At 48.8% G+C, this 19,218-nt stretch overlaps 1 protein-coding gene and 1 long non-coding RNA gene across 4 annotated transcripts in view; both read right to left on the reverse strand.

Moving 5' to 3' along the window:
- NECAB2 (N-terminal EF-hand calcium binding protein 2) overlaps window positions 1-14,858 on the reverse strand; it is a 68,376-nt gene extending 53,518 nt beyond the window's left edge. The window contains exon 1 of one of the 3 annotated variants that reach the window (XM_040570780.1): window positions 14,484-14,858. In XM_040570780.1, the coding sequence (XP_040426714.1) occupies window positions 14,484-14,540 (57 nt within the window). In that variant the 5' untranslated portion in view covers window positions 14,541-14,858. Of the gene's footprint in view, window positions 1-5,630; window positions 5,890-14,483 lie in introns of those variants that run through there. The other 2 variants (XM_040570781.1, XM_040570779.1) reach the window with 2 other exon arrangements.
- Window positions 14,859-14,928: 70 nt separating this feature from the next.
- Window positions 14,929-18,562, reverse strand: LOC121076464. The gene is made up of 3 exons (XR_005823520.1): window positions 18,065-18,562; window positions 15,469-15,675; window positions 14,929-15,187 (listed from the first exon to the last, which is right to left on the reverse strand). It is a non-coding gene; the product is annotated as an uncharacterized LOC121076464 (long non-coding RNA).
- Between the last annotated feature and the right edge of the window lie 656 nt (window positions 18,563-19,218).

The following is a 19,218-nucleotide window of genomic DNA, read 5'->3' on the forward strand; positions in this document are numbered from 1 at the left end:
AAAATTAAAACAGGACACAAGGAGAGAAAGCAATTTAAGACAAAGCCATCTGTCAACACAGGCAGGCAGCATCAAGGTATGAATGAGCATTGGGAGGCCGATAGAGACATAACGCGCTCTGTGATAGCTTGCTGGTGCTGCCAAAAATGCTGCTTCTGGGAAGACACGGGATTTACACTAAGTGGCAAAGCTAAAGCAAGCAGCAGCACCCGATGACCCCATCAGTGCTGCTTTTTGACCAGCAATGAAGTTGCTCAGACTCAGTGGAGGAGCAGCAGCACCGCCGATCCTGGCCCGGGATGCTCTTTCTGCTCCATCGCCCCCGGTTCTCCCATTGCCGGGGTAATGCACTGCTTGCAGGTGGTCAACGAGAAATGATCCAGTCCCAAATCTACTACACCGGGCATCTACCCATCAGCCCTGCTTTAGACCTATTAAGCAAGGCTTCTGGAGCACAAGCCAAATGGCATGGCGATGAATCCCACAACGTGGACCGGATTAACCTGTGTTATAGGATTTACTCCTGCAATGCATGCAGTTTTGTCTGCAGCACGCTTGGTCCATTTACGAGCTGTTTAGATGGATAGAAACCCTATGTTACTCTGAGGCAGCAGCGTCTTTCAAAACTTCCTATGGCTGTCTTTATTTCTGCTGTGTTCTCAAATGGCTACCGCAGATATCTGGCAGAAGTAAGCAATTCAAACTGCTGGCGGTAATAATAAACTTGCAGTAAAATTGATGGTTTCAAATTTAAACATTCAGCTCTGCCTTCTCCGAGCTCTTGGATTAGAAAAAGCTACACTGGAGGCTACTTGAGGGAGGTTTTCTTGGCAATTTTATTAAATTCACACACAGGCACTCCCCTAACAAGCCCAGGAATTATTACAGGGTTTGTAGAGTTTATTATTCCTTCAGCAGGTTAATATGCTGTTGATTTAAAATAAAGAGTGCAGCTGAGCTAGAATTATGTTTTCCCTGATAATCTCAATGCAGAACCGAGGACAAACAGGATCCAAACCTCCCGGGTGAGGAAAGCCTACGGATGAGAGAGCATCCAGATACCAAGAGAGAAGTAAAAGCCTGATTAATTTTTTCGCCATGTTCCCACACCCCTGTTCTTCCTTTCTGTTCCCTTCCCTACAGGTCTTGATGCCTCATTCAGAGCTGAGGCAAGGTTTTATATCCTCGTGGAAGGAAATTCCTCTCCAACAGCCTCTGTGTTGCTCACAGGCTTTTTTACATCCATAAGAAGAGCAGCTAAAACCATTTCACTTCTCCCTCTTACCTCCTCCTTTGTGTTTACCACCTAGCTGCATAAATCAAGGGTGCAAGAGAGGGGCAGGAGCTGCAGCTGATGTCATCAGATATCCAGCACTGGATGTTACTTCTGCAAAAACCCAGCCCCAGGTGTGGCTCCATCTCATGCTAGGATGGCAAAGGTGAGCTTCTGTGCACGATTACAGCCCCTGCAGTGAGCTACCCCCAGGTGCAAAGCCCAGCCAGCCCTGCTCCAGGGGAGGATTTCAGAGCAAGGACCTCACGTAGGGAGGATGGAGAGGAGAAGAGGAAACAGAGCTTGTACAGCCTGCCTGCTTCACTTGTGGAAGTGAGAAGGTAAATGAGGACAGGAGAGTGAGTCAACCTTAAAAAGCCAAAACAGGAGGGGTTTAAGAAAGGATTCACATGGCTATGGTGGCTTTACTGGTTGAGGTTGCACTGCAAATGGCACCATTGACAAAACAGTTGGAAAACGGTGCCAATTTGGGGGGTCTACATCTGGAAACACACACCTGGCACAAGCTAAATTCTTGGTATGTACTATCCAAATACCTCGAATGGTGCTGAAGTGCAAATCAGCTCTGGCTATGTAAGTGAGGGCACAAGAGGAGAGCTGGGTTTGAAGTGGTCTTTATGACCTTGCTGGAGAAGGAAGGGGACAGATGAGGGTCAGAATTAGTCCTCAGTGAACCTCTCTTAGAAATAGCTTCACCTGACCTGAAAGCAATGGCATTGCTTTCCTCAGGGGCTTTTAAATTAAAACCTAAAAGTGCTGGCCACAAGACATTCAGTCACTTTTGACAAAGCCAGGGGGTACGTGAGCTCTTTCCAGCAGAAATCTGAAGGGGCAGCTCGGTGCTGCTGCCCAGCCCTGACACCCACCGTAGGTCACACTGTTACCAGCGCTGGTTTCCACATGAAAGGCAGGAAGAGATGAGTAAGAGCAGTCTGTAAATAAGAACTGAAGTACTCGCAGACAGAGCAATACCTGTCTAGACATTTCCCACACCTTGGGAGCTGAAAACCTCAGACCTATATTACATGTATACTCATTCACATACAGCAAATAAGATCTGATATAGGTTTTTCCAACCTCCAACCCATGTTTCCCATTTTATCAGTCTTAGGATATTTGCGGATTTGTTCTGGACTAGAAAAACCCACGTGTGGTCACGGTGGCACGAGTAGCGCCATGGCAATGTCAGATTCCTTTCAAAAGAGGTTTTGTCCTCATGAAGCAGGACAGAAGTTCAGAGCCCATGGAGGACATCTTCAAGCAGCCCAGAAAGCCGGTGCAGACCACAGCATTACTGTGGTCTTGTCTCAGAAGCTGGGGACAGACCCCAGTAATCCACAGCAAACTGCACGCTGCAAATCCAGAGCATTTGGTTCTTGTGGATGCGGCAGCCACATGCGATCCCGATGTGGGATGCAAACACCCAGGGACAATCACCCGTGGATGAGATTGGGATGGGGACGGACCCAGGGACACTGTACGAGCTCCCCACTAAACACAACCTCGGCTTCACCCACCACCCCCCTTGAAGAGCATCTGCGACTCCTGGTTTTCCTTGCTGCCTGCTTTAGGAAGTGCTGAGCACTTAAATTATCTTCTCCATTAGTTTGTTACCAGGCTTTTGTTAGTCTGCAGTTTTAGCTATTTTTTACACTTGGAAATCTATGACTTTGAGCTGAACTATTAAACTTTAAAAAAAAAAAAATTCACCTGAAAAGACACAAGCAAAAGAAAAATGCTGAAGTAACCCTAAGCTAGGATTCATCCTCCAAGCTGACAGCAGAAGACATCAGACCCTCTCCTTCTATCTCCTTCTTCCTCAGCCCTTGCTTTCACCCCACAACATCCCAGTTCTGCTTCTTTAGTGCAGAGGGAGCAGGAAACTTCTCACTGAGCATCAGTCTCCCCCATGGTCCAGAGGAATCAGAACAAATTCTTTGGGGATGCTCGGGCCAAAAGAAAGCTGGAACAGATGAAGAAGAAGTGACGAGTGTACCACTAGCATCAGAGCCATCTTACCCACTTCATAACCAAAACCAAGCTTAATCCACCTTCCTGATGAACCACCTGCAGAGCACCCCCAGCTGATGTGGATGCTGATTAAACACAAAATCTCCCAGGTCTTTACTCCAGCCCTTGAGGAGTGGCACAGCCCTGGAGCTGGGACCCACTGCCTCCCGAGCACATTCACACAGCACAGGAGCAGGAATGGGTTAACTGGAAAAATCTGCTCTCATCCCTGATGGTTCGGGCATGATCTTTGTTACTTTCCTGCTAATGTGTGAAAATTAACCTAAATGCACATTCCCCAGGTTGTTAACTCTATGTATTAAACCAAGCTCTCACCACAAGTTTGAAGAGCCTGTTACAATAAAGCCACAGCTTAAATTGCAGTTTCTATTGTAACAGAAGAAAAGGGAGAAACGGGATCTAAGGGAGGAGAAGGAAAAAGAAAGAAACCTCAAACCTTACACTTCCAGCAGCCATTTCTACTTTCAGCAGGTGTAAAGGGGCTGAGTCCCGCTGTGAACAGGAAAAAGGCTCAGGAGCTTATTGAACTAATATTGCCAACGGTTAAACCATCCTGAAAGTTCATGGCTCATTCTCCCAGCTCAAACCTCAAAGTGTAAAACAAGCAAAACAAACAAACAAAAATCTATTTAAAGAAAGTAAAGTTGAACAGCTAAAATACCATTTTGCTGGAAATATGTTCTAACTCGGGAGTCTCTAGGTATAAAGCTAATGTTGCTTCCCCATTGCATTCATGCTCTGAAGCCCAGACTGGTGTAAGATTTCAGCAATCTCAGGACAGGAGGGAAAAAAAAAAAGCTCCCATAGAAGACCCAAGGGTATTAGTTACATATCTCCTTTTGGCTTCTCCTTGCAGTAGCATTTCCCTCCAGCCCACAGCCACCCAGCCCCGTTTCACCGGCACGGCCATCCACCAGGCTCTGCTCTCCGAGCTGCTTTTGGCAGCTCAAGAAACACTCAAATTGGTTCATTCAGGGAACCGAAATGCCTGTCACACATGTAACGAGGTTCAGACTCGCCAGCCCATGCCAAGGATGCAGAAAAGGACTCAGCTAATTGTTGAGAAAGCGCCAAGGGCTCACCTGGCAGAGCTACACCTGCCTAAGGCTGAGGGAGAGCACGAGTTGTCCTTCACTATAGCCCATGCCTCGGCGGCTTATTTTTGCATTCACTACATTTTATTTTTAAAGCTAGGGACAGTAAAGCCAAGGGTGCCTGTGTTTAATTACTAGATGCTGCAGTCGGAAAGGCTGTGTAATTACTCCATTGCGCTCCAGTTGATTCCACCCCAGTCTCCTAATTCATTTGCTTGCAAATAACCTCCTTAGCCCCCAAATCAGAAAGCCCATAAATATCAGAGCAGAGGCACCAGGCACCCCCCTGTGTACCCCCCAGACCTGGGTAGGGGAGCCCTGGGTCTGAGTCCCTCACAGGCAGCCAGGACCATGCTGCAGCCCCACTGGGCACTGGGGTGCAGAAGCTGGGGGGCACCCCCTGCCCAGGGAGCCTGGGGGGTCCCTGCTGCAAGACCAGGGCCATTTGTAGGACCTGGAGTCCTGCATCCCCATCAGGTTGAGCTGACACCAGGATTAAGGACCCAGGGTGCATCCCCAGGTGGCCTGGGGGCTGTAGGACCGGGGAATGAGGGTGCAAGACCCAGGGTGCACCCCCATGCTCAGAGAGAACGGAGGGTGCAGGACCCAGCATGCACCCCCATACCATGTTAATGTGCGGGATGCACAGCAAGGGGTTACAGGATTCGGGCTTCACCCCCAACCTCAGCCAGCCCATGGGGTGTAGGACCCAGGGAATAATCCTGATCCCCGATCCCAAGCTGTCCACAGAGTGCAGGATCCACGGAAATGGATGCAGGACCCCACAGCCAGCCAGATCGGGGGTTCATGACCCAGGCAATGGGGTGCAGGACCCTTCGGCCAGCCGGTCCAGGAGATGCAGGACCGAGGCTCTCCCTATCCCTAATCATCCCGAGGTGTACAGGGCAAGGGGATGCGGGCTGCACTCCACATCTCCAACCAGCCGGGGATGTGGGAGCTGGGGAACGACCCTGATGCTAAATCGGTCTTTGGGGTGCAGAATCCGGCCGGGGGGGGGGGGGAATGCAGGAATCGCTGTGCACTCCCATGCCCAAGCTGAGCTTGGGGTTGCAGGATCCATGCAAAGGGGACTCCGGAGCCGGGGAGGGATGCAGCGTGACTTGGGGTAAGGGACAGTGGCGGCGATGTGGGATGCAGGTGGCTGGGCAAATACCCCCTCCCCCGAGCCGAGGGGCTGCAGGAGCACTCACATCGAGGATGACGGAGGTGCCCTTCCTCTGCGAAGCGGCTCCGGGGGTGAGCAGCTCCCTGTCGGCGACGCCCTTGTCGCTCATCCTGGCCACCACCCAGCGCAGGAGCCCGTCCAGCCCGCGCAGCGCCGGCGGAGGTTTGCGCAGCAGCCTGTGCACGCCGGCCCGGCACGACCGCGCTGCCTGCTCGCACATCGCTCAGCCCGGCCTCATGCTGGAGCCGGGACTCCCTCCTCCTCCTCCTCCTCCTCCTCCTCCTCTTCCTCCTCCTCCGCACCGCGGGCGGGGGCGGGCTCCCCGCTCTTCTCCCTGCCCTGCCCGAAGAGGGGGGGAATTTGGGGGTGGGGGAGGTCACCCCTTCCCCAACGCAAAGCATCCTTTTAGGTGGTTTATTATTATTATTATTAGGCTAAAAGGAGTGTTCTTACAGCATGGCTGTAGCCACCTAAATTTTAGCAGCTCTTTGTAAGGACAGCAGACCAAAAAAGTCTTGCTGGTAAATAAAAATGTGACCCCGACCCCATACCCCCAAAAGCCCCTATAGGATGAATCAGCTTGGCTACTGCAGCATTTATGGCTACAGAGCTACCCACGGCACTCAGCTAGACAAAGATGTTAACCCCACAACTCCATACTAGGAGGATATTCAGTGCGATAGTGATACACGTGCGTTCACCTGCACAAGTCAAGATCCCCTCTTTCAGCCAATAAACCCCCTTGCCCAAATGCCACTTGATCACTTCATCTCCCCCTCCAAACCCAGGTTCCCCCCAGTTTGAGCTGGGACCCAGCAGCAGACTGCTCTTTGCCATGAAGATTCATAACTCAGCTTGGAAGTCCAGGGCTGTTTCTCTGCTTTCACCCAAATCATTTCTCGTTAATGTCAAACCCAGCTCTACCTCATTTAAATTCTCATTTTTCTTTTTAAGTGGATCTAGACAGGAGAATTTTCAGCCACTCAGAGCAGGGGGAAGTCAGCCACACGCCTGGGCACCCAAGTGCTAGAGCTGGAGGGGCTGGCAGGGGGCAGAAGAACGGGTGGAGAGAAGCGAGGGCAGAAAGCACCAATAAATCCTGGCAGAGGGTGCTGGCAAAGCTCCAGACTAGAGGCCACCTGGCACAGGCAGGGACTCCTCTAAAAGAAGGTCCAAGGCAGACCAGAGGCCATGCCAGACCCCTGTGTGCAGGCAGCTTTCATCCCCCCTTTGAATTCTGCCTTTCGCCCTGCCCCTCTCTGCACCGCAGGGAGTTTTAGTTAATTAAAACCTTCCAGCTGGCAGGTCCCACAGCCTTGCTCGGTGCAAAATGTCGGGACTTACTAACTGGCCCTAATGACTGCTGGAGTGGGTTCGATCCAGCTGCTCAATGGAGAGAGGGGGAAGGAGTGACCCTGCTGCTCGGGGGGTGGGGAGCTCAGCAGAGCAGCACTGCCCACCCTGCAAAGGTCCAAGCATGAAGCTGGAGCCCGAGGTGCTCTTTTAGCCCCTGAACTGATTTATGGTGAGTGCAGAGCATCGAGATAAGACTACAGTGCAATGGAAAAGTGACACGGTTATGCTCATGACCAAAGAAACTAAACAACCCAATGAACTCTTCCAAAACACTGTTCTCACTCAGATACCACCTCCTGCAACAGGACCAGTGCAGCAGTTGAGATGGGAAGCAGCTGGATTTACCCCAAGAGGTGGGATAACCCCAAAGAAGGTTTTTTGAGAATTTGCTCAGCCCTCCCAAGGCACCAGGTTGCTGCAGGTGGAGCCCAAACACAGCGCAGGAGCTCAGGTTGTGCCAGTGTTATTCCTAAAGGCAACCCACAGACCTCTGGGAAGCTTCTTAAATTATATAAAATACATAGATTAGCTGGACTAACCTCATGGTTGAATAAAATTCCTGCAGCACCAGGAGATCCTACTTCTCAGATCCCAGACTCCCTCAGAGCTCTGGGGTGTTTCTCCAGAGCAGTACAAATAATTACCACCATAAGAAAAAAAAAAGTAAAAACCAATATTTTCATTTAAATTTCAAATATATTTGTATATTATATTTCAAAATACATTACTTTTTTTGTTGTTGTTGTTATTTCAAGGTGAAGGGATGCAGGCAAACAAAGAGGATTTCTAGCAGGAAGGCAAAAAGCCCGCAGCTGAGCAGTAGGGAAAACTCTCCTACTGGGGGCTGTGAAATAAATTAGTCTTTTTTTTTTTTTTTTTTTTCCCACTGCTTTGAGTATTAAGGGAGCATTACACAGCTTTGTTACTCTGGTAATTGAGAAAATTAGCATTTAACAGCAAAACTAATTGCCCTTGCTTAAAGTTGCAGGCCACTGACTTGCTAGAGCTTGTAATTGTTTCGTTGTAGGCAATAAATATTTCAGCATTATTCCTACAAGTTTATTACTTATAATAACATTCACATAAAGCAGAGCAAAATATTTTCCCATCAACGTGTAATTTATGCCAGAACTATCAAAAACCCTTGGAAAAAATGAATCCATTCTTGATGATCTTTCAAAGTTACCCCCTACTTCTCATGCCTGTTACACCTGATATGGGATCGTATATAACAGCAGAAAAAGCAGAGAAACAAGGATTGTGCACTTTAAAATTGATAGCTTTACATAAGCCTGTGTGTGATTACAAACACCAATTAAACAACCAGTTGGAGTTATTACATCCAAATAAATTATTACCTCTTTGTAACTGACCTTCTGTGTTTTCTAGCCTGTCCCAAGTGCAACATAAACCCGTTAATTTACACCATTTTAACATAATCCACGTAATTTAATGGGTTTCACCACAAGACATCAACAGGCCTGTGTGGCAGCTATGAATTTCCCACCCCAAAGGGCTGCTCTTGAAATATTTAGCAGCATCTCCACTAAGTGACCCCCAATCCGTCGATCAGGATCCCCTCTGTCACATCCTTGCATGGCACCACAAGGACATCTAGTGCTGAGCGCTGATGCTGCACAGACACACTGGGTTGGGGTGAGGCACTTTTTCTTGGATTTTTATGTCCATGCAGCAACAAAAAGTCTCCATGGGGGCAGTTTTAGGATCTTTCCCCAGCCTAAATCGCACATGGGGCAATGCATCAGGACTGCTGGCGATGAGAGATCCGTGTCCTCACTTGCTTGCAGTGCACACCTTCCTTTTCCCGGAGCTGTTTTGGGATCATCCCAAAGCTCAGCACAAATCCAGCAGCAGCTGAAAGTGACTTCTGATGGTGGAGGTGGCCAAAGAGCAGAAGAAACTCATCTCATTGCACTTCCATCCAAATTATTTGTACCCAAACTCGCATATTAAGCTGCTTGGGCAATACAGGTGGGGCTATTCCTGAGAAATAAGATATTTCTGAGGTTAATCTGAGACGCCCACAACTGGGGCAGGTGGACAATGAAAGATCTCAAAACCATCTTGCAGCGATACAAAGTCAGAGCATCGCTGGCTGACATATGGGTGTACCAGTCAACCCAGCTCACTGAAGATTTAGTATAATATTCATCGCAGTGCTGGTGTGCTTTGCAGTCATGAGAGGGAGCTGTCCTCCTGCAGAGGCCATGTGTCCATCCCTGCGGTGCTGGGCTGGTCAGGACGGACACAGACAGGAACGCACCAAGCTGGGCAGCAATGAAACTTTCCTCTGTGGCTCTCCGTGTTTCAGGAGCCCGCTTTGGCTGCATGGGATTTGGGCAAAGAACCCACTTTTTGGCTTGGGGACGGGAGAGGAGGGCAGAAATCAGTATCATCAACAACAAAAAATTGGATGGGCTTAAAACCAAGATAAAAATGTGGGTAGGTGTGGGTTGGGGTGACCCAGTGCTGCCAGCTCTTCTGGGCTGGCCCCAGGCACTTCGTGCAACCCGCAGCCAAAACCTTCACTTCTCTTTGCAGATTGTTTATGCTTTCAGAGCTTGTGTTGTTTTTATTTGAGGGCAGGTCCAACTTTTCAAAAGGAAAAGTAAAATACTTTTTTTTATTAAAAAAAAAAAAGAAGGAAAAATATGCTCATGTTTCAAAAACCAAATGAGTTTTTAATTAAATAAAACAATATTTTTAATGTCATCTTCCCTTCTCTTTTTGGAAATTTATTAAAAACATAGGTATTGACAAAATTGGTACAAGTTTACAAATAACTTCAGGCCCCTGAAAAATGACATTTTCTGCTGTCACCTGCCCACACTCCCTTCCCACTGCTGCCACCCTCTGTTGGCCAAAACATGGGATCCCAGCTCTGACCCCACTGCCAGCTCCACCCTGTCTCATGCACACAGGTTTTTATGCTTTTAATTAGGGTTTGAGTCACACCTTCAGAAGCCCCAAACTATTTCCTGGCAAAAACCTGCCCTGACAGCTTTCCCACCCTGTGCAAGTCTAGATCAGTGCTTTGGTTTTTGCAAGACATCTGGTAATCTCCTTGAAGACGTGTCTGCACAGCCCGTGCCCAGGTAATTACATAACATGATGCCCAAAAATCCTCGCGGTGAACATCTCCGCATCACCTCCCTGCAAACACTGGGTGCATCTCGGCAAAGCCCAGCTGGCTGCTCCTGCTGCTGAATCAATGTGTGCAGCCATCAGCTCTGCAAAGCTTCTGAAAGATCATGGAAAAAAGACACAAAACAAACCACAAAAATAAATAAATAAATAAATAAATAAATATTTTTATAACTCCAAAGGGATAAAGGGATTCCCTTCATCTCTGGGGAATTTTAGAGGGAATTCCCCAATGCACAGAAGATGTAATATTTCACCTTTGTCTCTAGGTTTATAGCAAGCTACTCCAGAAGCTCATCATAACCTTAAAACCCATTTGACCTCCAGCACACAGATTCTCAGTGCAATGCTCCCCATCTCACCATGTATCCTTCATGCCTGTGAAGCATTTCTAGCTATTTGTCTCAAACTTGTAAGAACAAAATGAGACAGACTTGATGCTTTCATGGGAGATGACTGCCTTTTGTACCAGCAACTTGGTCATTTCTTTTGAGCCTTTTTTTTTTTTTTTTTTTTGGATAACCATAGGGGTGGTGCTGTCCTACTAAACCATTCCCTTATTCCCTTTTCCAGCCCTCGTTTATGGCTCTTATTCATGTTCTTTGGTGCTGGCAACCTCCACGCTGGCAATCACAACAACCCTGATAGCAAAACTGTCTCCTACAACCCCTGCTGGAGACACCAGTGCTCTAGCAGGCTGCAGAAAGTACTGAATCATCCATTTTTAAAACAAAATACAAAAACCTGGGTTAACAGAATAGCCTGGTGCTTTTCTGGGTCCACCTGCCAAGAGGAGGTTCTCTGGATGACTTTTAGGGTTACAACAGCATAAAGTCATCATGTGTCCATCCTCCTTCTGAAAGACTGGCTACCTGTGCTTGGTCTCCTGTGGAGGCTCACACAGCAATGTCCTGAACCCAGCTCCCCATACAACATGTTTCAGTCAGAGTCTGGCTCAGGACCAGCAGCAACCTTTCTAGAAGCATGGGCAGTGCCCTCCGCCACTGACAGGCAGATTAGATACAGCCAGAAGGTTGTAATTGGGGCTGTTCCTTCAATAAATAAACAAGGATTTCTTTTAATCTTTGCTGAAATAAAAGTATGAGCTCACTTCAGGAAGTTTTCCAGTTTCCAGTTGTGCCACTGAGGTAAGCTGGCAGGCCTGGGGTGCACAGTCCCAGCCTGTGTAAACAGGCAGCAATAGAAACACGGAATTACGGCATCAGAGAGGTTGCAAAAGACCTAGATCATCGGGCCAACCTGGCCTACCAAGACCCAGCACTAAACCATGTCCCTCAGTGCCACATCCACATGTCTCTTAAATACCTCCAGGGATGGGGACTCCTCCAATGCCCTGGGCAGGGGATCAATAAACACATTGCCTGAATTAGCTCAAGGCTCTTCACCTATGCCCCGTGCTGAATAACCATTCTGGAAGTTGTAGTGGGTTTACATGGCTAGGTTTTGGTAGCACAGGGCCATAGGGGTGGCTTCTCTGAGAAGAATCTAGAAGCTGCCCCATGTTAGGTAAGGGCCCCGCTGCTGAACAGAGCCGAGCCAGTAAGCGATGTTGTTTGCGCCTCTGTGAGAGCAGAGTTAAGAAAGAGAAAAAAAAAAAAAAAAAAACACTGCTACACAGCAGCTGGGAGAGTGAGAGGAGTGAGAAACAGCCTTGCAGGTGCCAAGGTCAGTGAAGAAGGAGGGGGAGAGGTGCTCCAGGCACCAGAGCAGAAGTCCCCTGCAGCCTGTGGTGAGGACTATGGTGAAGCAGGCTGTCCCCCTGCAGCCCATGGAGGAGACCACGGTGGAGCAGGCGGACCTGCACTGACAGAGGCTGCAGCCTGTGGAGGACCCCCGCTGGAGCAGGCCCCGGGCCAGAGCTGCAGCCTGTGGAGAGGAGCCCACGTGGGAGCAGGGGGTCTGAGGGGAGCTGCTGTCTGTGGGGGACCCAGGTTGGAGCAGTTTTCTCCTGATGGATGGACCCTGTGGTACGGACCCATATCTGGAGCAGTTCTTGAAGAGCTGCTGCCTGTGGGAAGCCCACACCAAATCAGTTTGGCAGGGACAGCATCCCATGGGAAGGACCCCATGGCACAGGGGATGAGAGTGACCAAGAAGGAGCGGTGGAGATGAAGTGCTATAGACTGACCATAACCCTCATTCCCCCGTTCCCCTGTGCCACTCGGGGGGAAGAGCTGGAAGAGGATGGACGGGGGGAAGGCGTTTTGGGTTTCTTTCCTTTGTTTCTCACTTCTCTAGCTTGTTAGTAATAGGCAATAAATCTTACTATCTCCCTACTCTGAGTCTGTTTTGCCTGTCACGATAATTGTTGAGCAATCTCCCCATCCTTATCTCAAGCCTTGAGCCCTTTGCATCATATTTTTCTCCCCAATTCCTCTTTGAGGAGGGGGAGTGAGAGAGCGGCTGAGGTGGAGCTCAGCCGCCCACCCGAGTAAAAGCACCACAGAAGTAAAGTTCACAGCAGCGGAAATGGAAAGAAGAGCTGGAAAGAAAAAAATGTGTGTGAAAAAAAAAAAAAAAAAGGTGTGTGAAAAAAAAAAAGTCTGTGAAAAAAGGCTGAAAATGTGGCAGGGACCAGCCCGAGCCCTTCCCCTGGAGCTGGAGAGGGGAGGTTGGGCAGCCACAGGAAAATGCATTTTTAAGAAAAAGCGAGGTCATTTCCCAGCTCACTGTAATAATCTCACTCATGAATGTGCTGAATTCCCTATATAAAGGAGGTCAAGAAATAGCTGTAGATGGAAACAGCCTTCAGAGAGTGTTCAACTGCTATAGGTCCATGTGGGACACACCAGTACCCCTAAAATCCCCCAGCCCACCTATGATGAACCTCCAAGGACATTTGCTCAAACAGCTCATTTGATCCAGGCTCATCCTCTTTTGGCCTTTTACACTTTTGAAGGCTTTCCTTCACCTCCCTGCACTGAACCTCCTGTTTGCTGAGCTGCTCTACCTCTACAATACATCAGCGCCTTATCAGGCAGGGTGGCTCCTACCTGCTGCCTCTGTAAGGATTTCAAAGCCAAACTTGTCCGGCAGTCAGATTTCCTAGGGTGGACTGTTGATTGAAAATGTAATTCCCATTTATTATTTTAAGAGCAATCAGAAAAGAAAAATAAATAAATAAACCATGTTTGGATGGTGGTTTTGGGGCATGATCAAATGCCTCACGAGAAAGATATTTGGGGACAGCAAGGGGAATGACTTGATACAGATTCAAAGTAGTTGCAAACCGCAGCTGACAAGAGCCCTGTGAGAGCTTGGGAGGAGCAAGAAGATTTGAGCTGAGAAATGGCATTGAGAAAGTGAGCCTGTTGAGTCTCCACCGTTATGTGTTCAGGCAGCCTGGTTTGAATTTATTAAATTAAAGGCTGTCAGCATGAGGTAACCATCGCCAGCAAACCACGTCTCCGCGCATGAATAGCTATGCTCTGATCTCAAATCCGAGTGATGCCGCATTTCCGTTAGCAAGAACCTGCCGTTACCCATCTTGAAATGGAAGAAGCCAGTCAGATGATTTGCAGGATCCATCCCATGATAGGATCACAGAATGGTTTGGGTTGGAAGGGACCTTAAGGATCATCTAATTCCAACCCCCTGCCATGGGCAGAGACACCTCCCACCACACCAGGCTGCCCACAGCCCCATCCAGCCTGGTCCTGAACACCTCCAGGGATGGGGCATTCACAGCTCCTCTGGGCAACCTGTGCCAGTGCCTCACCACCCTCAGAGTAAAGAATTTCTTCCTTATATCTAATCTAAATCTACCCTTTTAGTTTAAAGCCATATCTCCTTGTCCTATCACTTTTATCCCTGATAAAATGTCCCCATCATCTGCTGCCTTGGACCAGCCCTGGTTTGTGGGGACCAAGATGACCTCAGTGCTGGTGTCTGGAAGCAGCAGTGTGTTTTGGGGGAAGAGCAAGGAGCTCTAGAACTACAAGTAACACATTACTGGTTAAAAAAAAGAAATATCCCATCTCAGAGACATTCCCATTCACCTCTTCCATGTGTTTTCTTGAACACACATCTTTAGCCACCACCACTCTTGCTGGGCTTTTTCCATCTAATATAAACCTCAAAGTAAACGATTTATGAAATATTATCCCAATAAATCTGAGTGTTAGGGGATCAGAGGAAAATGGAAATTATATTTCTGTATGGAAAGTGCTTAATGTTAGTTCCTTCAGCAGGCAGGAGCCATCAGTCCTTCCTAGCCCTGGGAAGAGGGAGGATCTGGTGCCTAGACGCTCAGCTCCTAGCAGAATGAGCACTTTTTTCCTGTGCTTTTCCGTTTCCTTTATCAGTGCCCTATCCGAAGACCATTGGGACTACTCACATGATTTCGGGGGGAAGACAGTTCATCCGTGATGACATTCGACAGGAGCAGCAACATGTTGTTCCAGCTGGGGGGTTGTTTTCAAAGCCCCATCATTTTTTTGTGCACGCTGGGCTTACAGGCAGGAATCTGCTCCTGCAGAGCCACAGCACTTCCTCTCCAGTGAGCCATTTCCCGAATTTCGGATGGAGGGGAATCCATTACATTGTTTAAAGGCAAGGGAAGAAAAAAAAAAAAAGTTTTGTTGGAAATGGATGTAACAGAGAGCGAGGAAGGTCACAAGGGCCAGGCAGCCTGGGAATGAGCTGGTTCGAAGCCCTTGGATTTGCTTGCCTTTGTTTCGGGGTGAGAACATTTCATTTTGCCAGCTCTCGTCCAGCTCTTCAGTGATGTCACATCCAGATTACTCAGTAGATGAGACCTTTGGATTACTACAGCAGGCAAACAGTGTTTGTTTATATAGCTTTATCTTTTTCTCAGACACTTGCTTCTGCATCTTCCTGAAAACAGTTTATTTATGTATATTTATATTTTCAGGAACAGGAACTTACTTATGTCAGCCTCCAGATTACAGCCACACGAAGTACACAATGGCACGTCCATCTGTCCAGAGCTCCTCAGAGTGGCCTTGGGCTGCCTTTTGCCAAGCCAAGAGGATCACGCACGGGGAGTGCTGGAGACCCACATTGCTCTCTTGCTCCTTTCTTTAAAAGAATAAAGGTTTGTGTTAAAAGGATAGAAACCAAGGGGTGATGAAAAGGCTGGCTCGTAGCAGCTCACCTCTGGTGCACCTAAAATACACCACCTCTATGGAGTGCCCTGGGAAATCAGGAGCAGAAGTCAGCCACCTGCTCCACAGTATCCATTTGAAGCATAGAAATTTGGGATTTCCGTTTTCCCTTGGGGGGCAATGCCAGCGAAATTTGGGGAAGTTTGCTGAAAATTTTATTGAAAAAGGGGAAATGCTTTCTGCAAATTCGCTCACCAGGGCTGTTGTTGGAGAGAGGCAGAAGATCAGATGGAGGCTTTGCTGTTCCCATGGGGATGCCTGCTGCCCAGCATGCCCCTGGGGAACCACGGCCATGAGCGGACTCAGCACCACTCACTGGGGACTTTCTTTGCTTCTTAAAAACACAGTTTCATCAAAACCAGGATTATGCAGGCAAGAAACCAGATCTGGCAAAACACAAAGCTGGAAGGGGAAACGTTAGCCAAAAAAAGGGAACCAAAAGTCTGCTCCAAAATCCCAGAGGTCACAGCATTTCCCACGGTGTCAGAACACTGAGACTGAGGCTCTGGCATAAATCCCTGACCAAACACTGGTTTTCTATTTCTATTGGAAATTTCCTCCATTTCTGTTGGAAAGTTTCTGAAATTTCTTACTTCCATCTCTGTGTATGACAGAGGGAGTACTTTAAAGCTGTATTTTCCAGCTGGGAAAGCACTGAGTTGTATACTTCTTACTATAATACATTTGATCAGGTCACTGTATTGCCTGGTGCCTGATTTAACATGTTGCCTTAATTCAGCTTCTTAAGCCAGCTCAGTCGTATTCCAGCCAGCAAAACCACTGCCAAGTTGTTCACACTCGTGAGAAATCCCCTTTTGCACAAACTTTGCAAAAGTGAGGTATGGGGGATGCAGTGTTTTTGCAGTCAGGTCACTTGGGGTGGTGTGAATCACGTGTAATCCATTCATACCAAACAATTCCCTCTCCCAGCTCCTGTGCCTCATTGCTTATTAGTCACCTTAATTCCCTGGGCAGCTGCCAGAGATGCTGTGATGAGGGCAGCCTTTACAGGAAAGCCGATAGAGCAGCCCCTGTGAAGAGGAGTTTGGCAAACAGGTGCTGGAAAGGGCTCAAGGAAAACTTTGATTGCTACATTTGGGCTTACAATCAGGGGAAGCTTGTGGACATAAGCTATTTTCAAGCGACTTCTGGCTAGAGGCTGTACAGAAATGGCACACTCCATGGTGGCTGTGCAAGGTTCAGCCCCAAAGGGGCGATCAGACACAGAGGAGCACGCGAGCAGTGCCCGGGGCGTGCATCGCCCTGCCAAGTTGTGCAGAAAGCATCAGCCACAAAAGCCCCTTAGCCTCGACCTACAGCACATCAGCATCTGCTGCAGACACCTCGTTTCCCAGGCTGTGGTTTGATAGAGCAGCAAATCCAGCCCTGGCATCCCAATCAGCAGATTAAAATAAATAATTACCAAAAAGAAAATAAAATGCAGCTGCACAACACAAGGGATTCATATGGTATAAACTTGCCAACAGTTCACATTTGCCTAGAAACAACGCCGATAAGTTAGCTTTGTGCAGCTTGGCTCGCTGTCCCTTCTTTTTGCAGCCCTGCAAGGGCGGCAGCATCCCACCTGCAGCCCTGAGCACCTTGCACTAGGGGCAATGCCCCTGCCTGGCCGAGTGAGGCAAAACGTCTCTTGCTGCCTTTGAGATGCAACATCAAGGGTTTTTCAGCCCAAAGGAGCATGAAAGATGCCCTGCACCTGCAAGGCCAAAAGGCAAATCCTCCCCCTGCAAGCCACCAGTCTCGAGGCAGGAGGGCAGCTGCCGCCTTTGCTTTTTGCCTCTATTTCCAAAGACCTCCAGCTGCCAGGCAGGGTGAGCGGAGCATTACCACCTGGCCCAGCCAAATTTCACAGCAAATGGGAAGACAAACCTCTCCCCCCACCTCCTCCACCCCTCTTTGGCCCGTCATGATGCCCCTCGTGCACCTTTTCTTGCCATTTTCTCCTTGCTGGATGAGGGAGCATAGCCCCTGTGTCCTCTTTGGTCCCCAGGCAGGATGGTCCTGCAAGGGATGGGCTGAATTTGGTGTTTTTCTGGGGTAATAAATGGTAATAAATGTTTCAATTTAAACATTAGGATCTAATAAAAGCAAGGGGATGCTGAAGGTGGATGCCCCAGAGGCTGCAAGGGATGGGCTGAGTCTGGTACTCCCAGCACGTTTAAATTGTAAAGTCCAGTTATTACCCCAGAAGAACAGCCAGGATTTTTTTATTTTTTTTTTCCTGACTTACAAGTTCCTGGCTTTTTCAGCTGAAAGATATATGGGTCAGTTCATGAGCCTTGAAAGTTATCCGTCCCTCTGAGACCTCTGCTGACTTCGAGTTACGGTAATACTGGATACTGGGGTATTAATGCCAAGTTGCAAATGAGGTTTGCTCTGCTGGGCCAGCTCTCCAGAAGAAATGTATGTTTTAGGCCTGAAACTGTGCCTGTGGTCTCATAAAAAAGCGTGGCTCTCCTGGTTCACCAGTTTTCTATTTCGTTGCCATTAAAGGAGTGATTTCGTCCTGCCCTTTGGTCGTCCTCTGCTCTGTGTTTGCCTCCCTGGCAAAGCGCTCAGTGGGCTATAAAAGTGCAGCTCCAGCTTGGAGCCTTACCCAATATTAATACCCCCAAATCCACAGCTTGCCGCCAGCAGTAACTTTACACCCTTGCAACCCCTTTCCAGACCTATTGCAGCATCTCACCACCCCTAGCTCGCCTTTAACCACTATTTCACCCTGCAAATACCCCTGACCTGGCCCTGCTCTGACACCGCAGCCTGTATTTACCTGCCGCAGGTCGCTGGGCTGCAACCAAGCGGCCCGGATGCGTCCCACTTCCCAAAGGTGGCTCCTGCGGTTATTTCGCCAGCCCCTTTCCAGTGAGCCCAAGATGTGGAAATTCACCTGCGGGGGAAATATCTTAAATAAATAGTGCTTTCACCTCACAGGCAGGGTTTCCTGGCTGGTGGCGGTGCTGGTTACTGAGCAGGGTCACACTCCCCGTGCGTTTTGCCTGACTCGGGGTTCCCCACCCTTTCCCTCTGCTCCAGCGTGGCCGTAAAATCAGACAGAGCCAACAGCAGCGCTTCCAAGTCGTGACTGCAAAAATCAGCTGGAAAACGAAATCCACGCTGCTTCTTTTGCAGAAAGGCAGGGAAGCTGTCTGTGCAGCCCCTCTCCTCTGTGCTAGTGGGGCTCTGGGCAAGGTGCTGGATGGGTGTCCGTATGGAGCAGGAGGGCACATTCATATGGCAAAATGCCCCAAGGTGTTTTGCTTCTCACTTGGAGAAGAATTCCTCTGCCTCTGAGCTCTGCAAGGATCCAGGTTTGGTCCTCAGGGCTTGTTCCCAGAGCAAGGCAACTCCTCCTGCACAGCAGATCTGTGCAGATTTCGTGGCTCTGGCAGGAGGCAGGACTTGCTCAACGACAGCAAAATAATAATAACAAAATTTGCTTTCCCCTCTCTCATTCCTCACTCGGCCACTCTGTAGCCAAGAGCTTGCTTTTACCCTCATGGCTTGCTTCAGAGCCCTGCAAGGCAGAGGCAGGCTTGGCTCCAGCTTGCAGCCTCTCATGCTAGCAGAGCCCCCCATGCTCTGTCCCCACATCCCCCCTGTTGCATGCAGCTTGGCACAACCCCAGCAGCTGTCAGCTAAGCCGCAGTGATCAGCAGTGCTCTGGCTGGTGGCCTGCCCAGCTGGGAAATAAAGCGGCTTCTTCCAAGCCACCATGATCTGCAAAAGTCTGACAGCTCTCTAAGGCTCTCAGTAAGCCTGAGACTTACGCAGTTGTCGGACTTGCCATCTGCCCTAATGCTCTACAGACCTTTTAAACAAAGTGGTCTGGCCAGGACGTGGCTGGATTTAGTCCTGTACTCAACGAACGACAGAAACGTGGCCAAAAAGTGAAGGCCGAACAACCAAATTTGTCCCCAAGACTAC

Source organism: Cygnus olor, chromosome 12 (genome assembly GCF_009769625.2).
Source record: "Cygnus olor isolate bCygOlo1 chromosome 12, bCygOlo1.pri.v2, whole genome shotgun sequence".
Taxonomy (NCBI): domain Eukaryota; kingdom Metazoa; phylum Chordata; class Aves; order Anseriformes; family Anatidae; genus Cygnus; species Cygnus olor.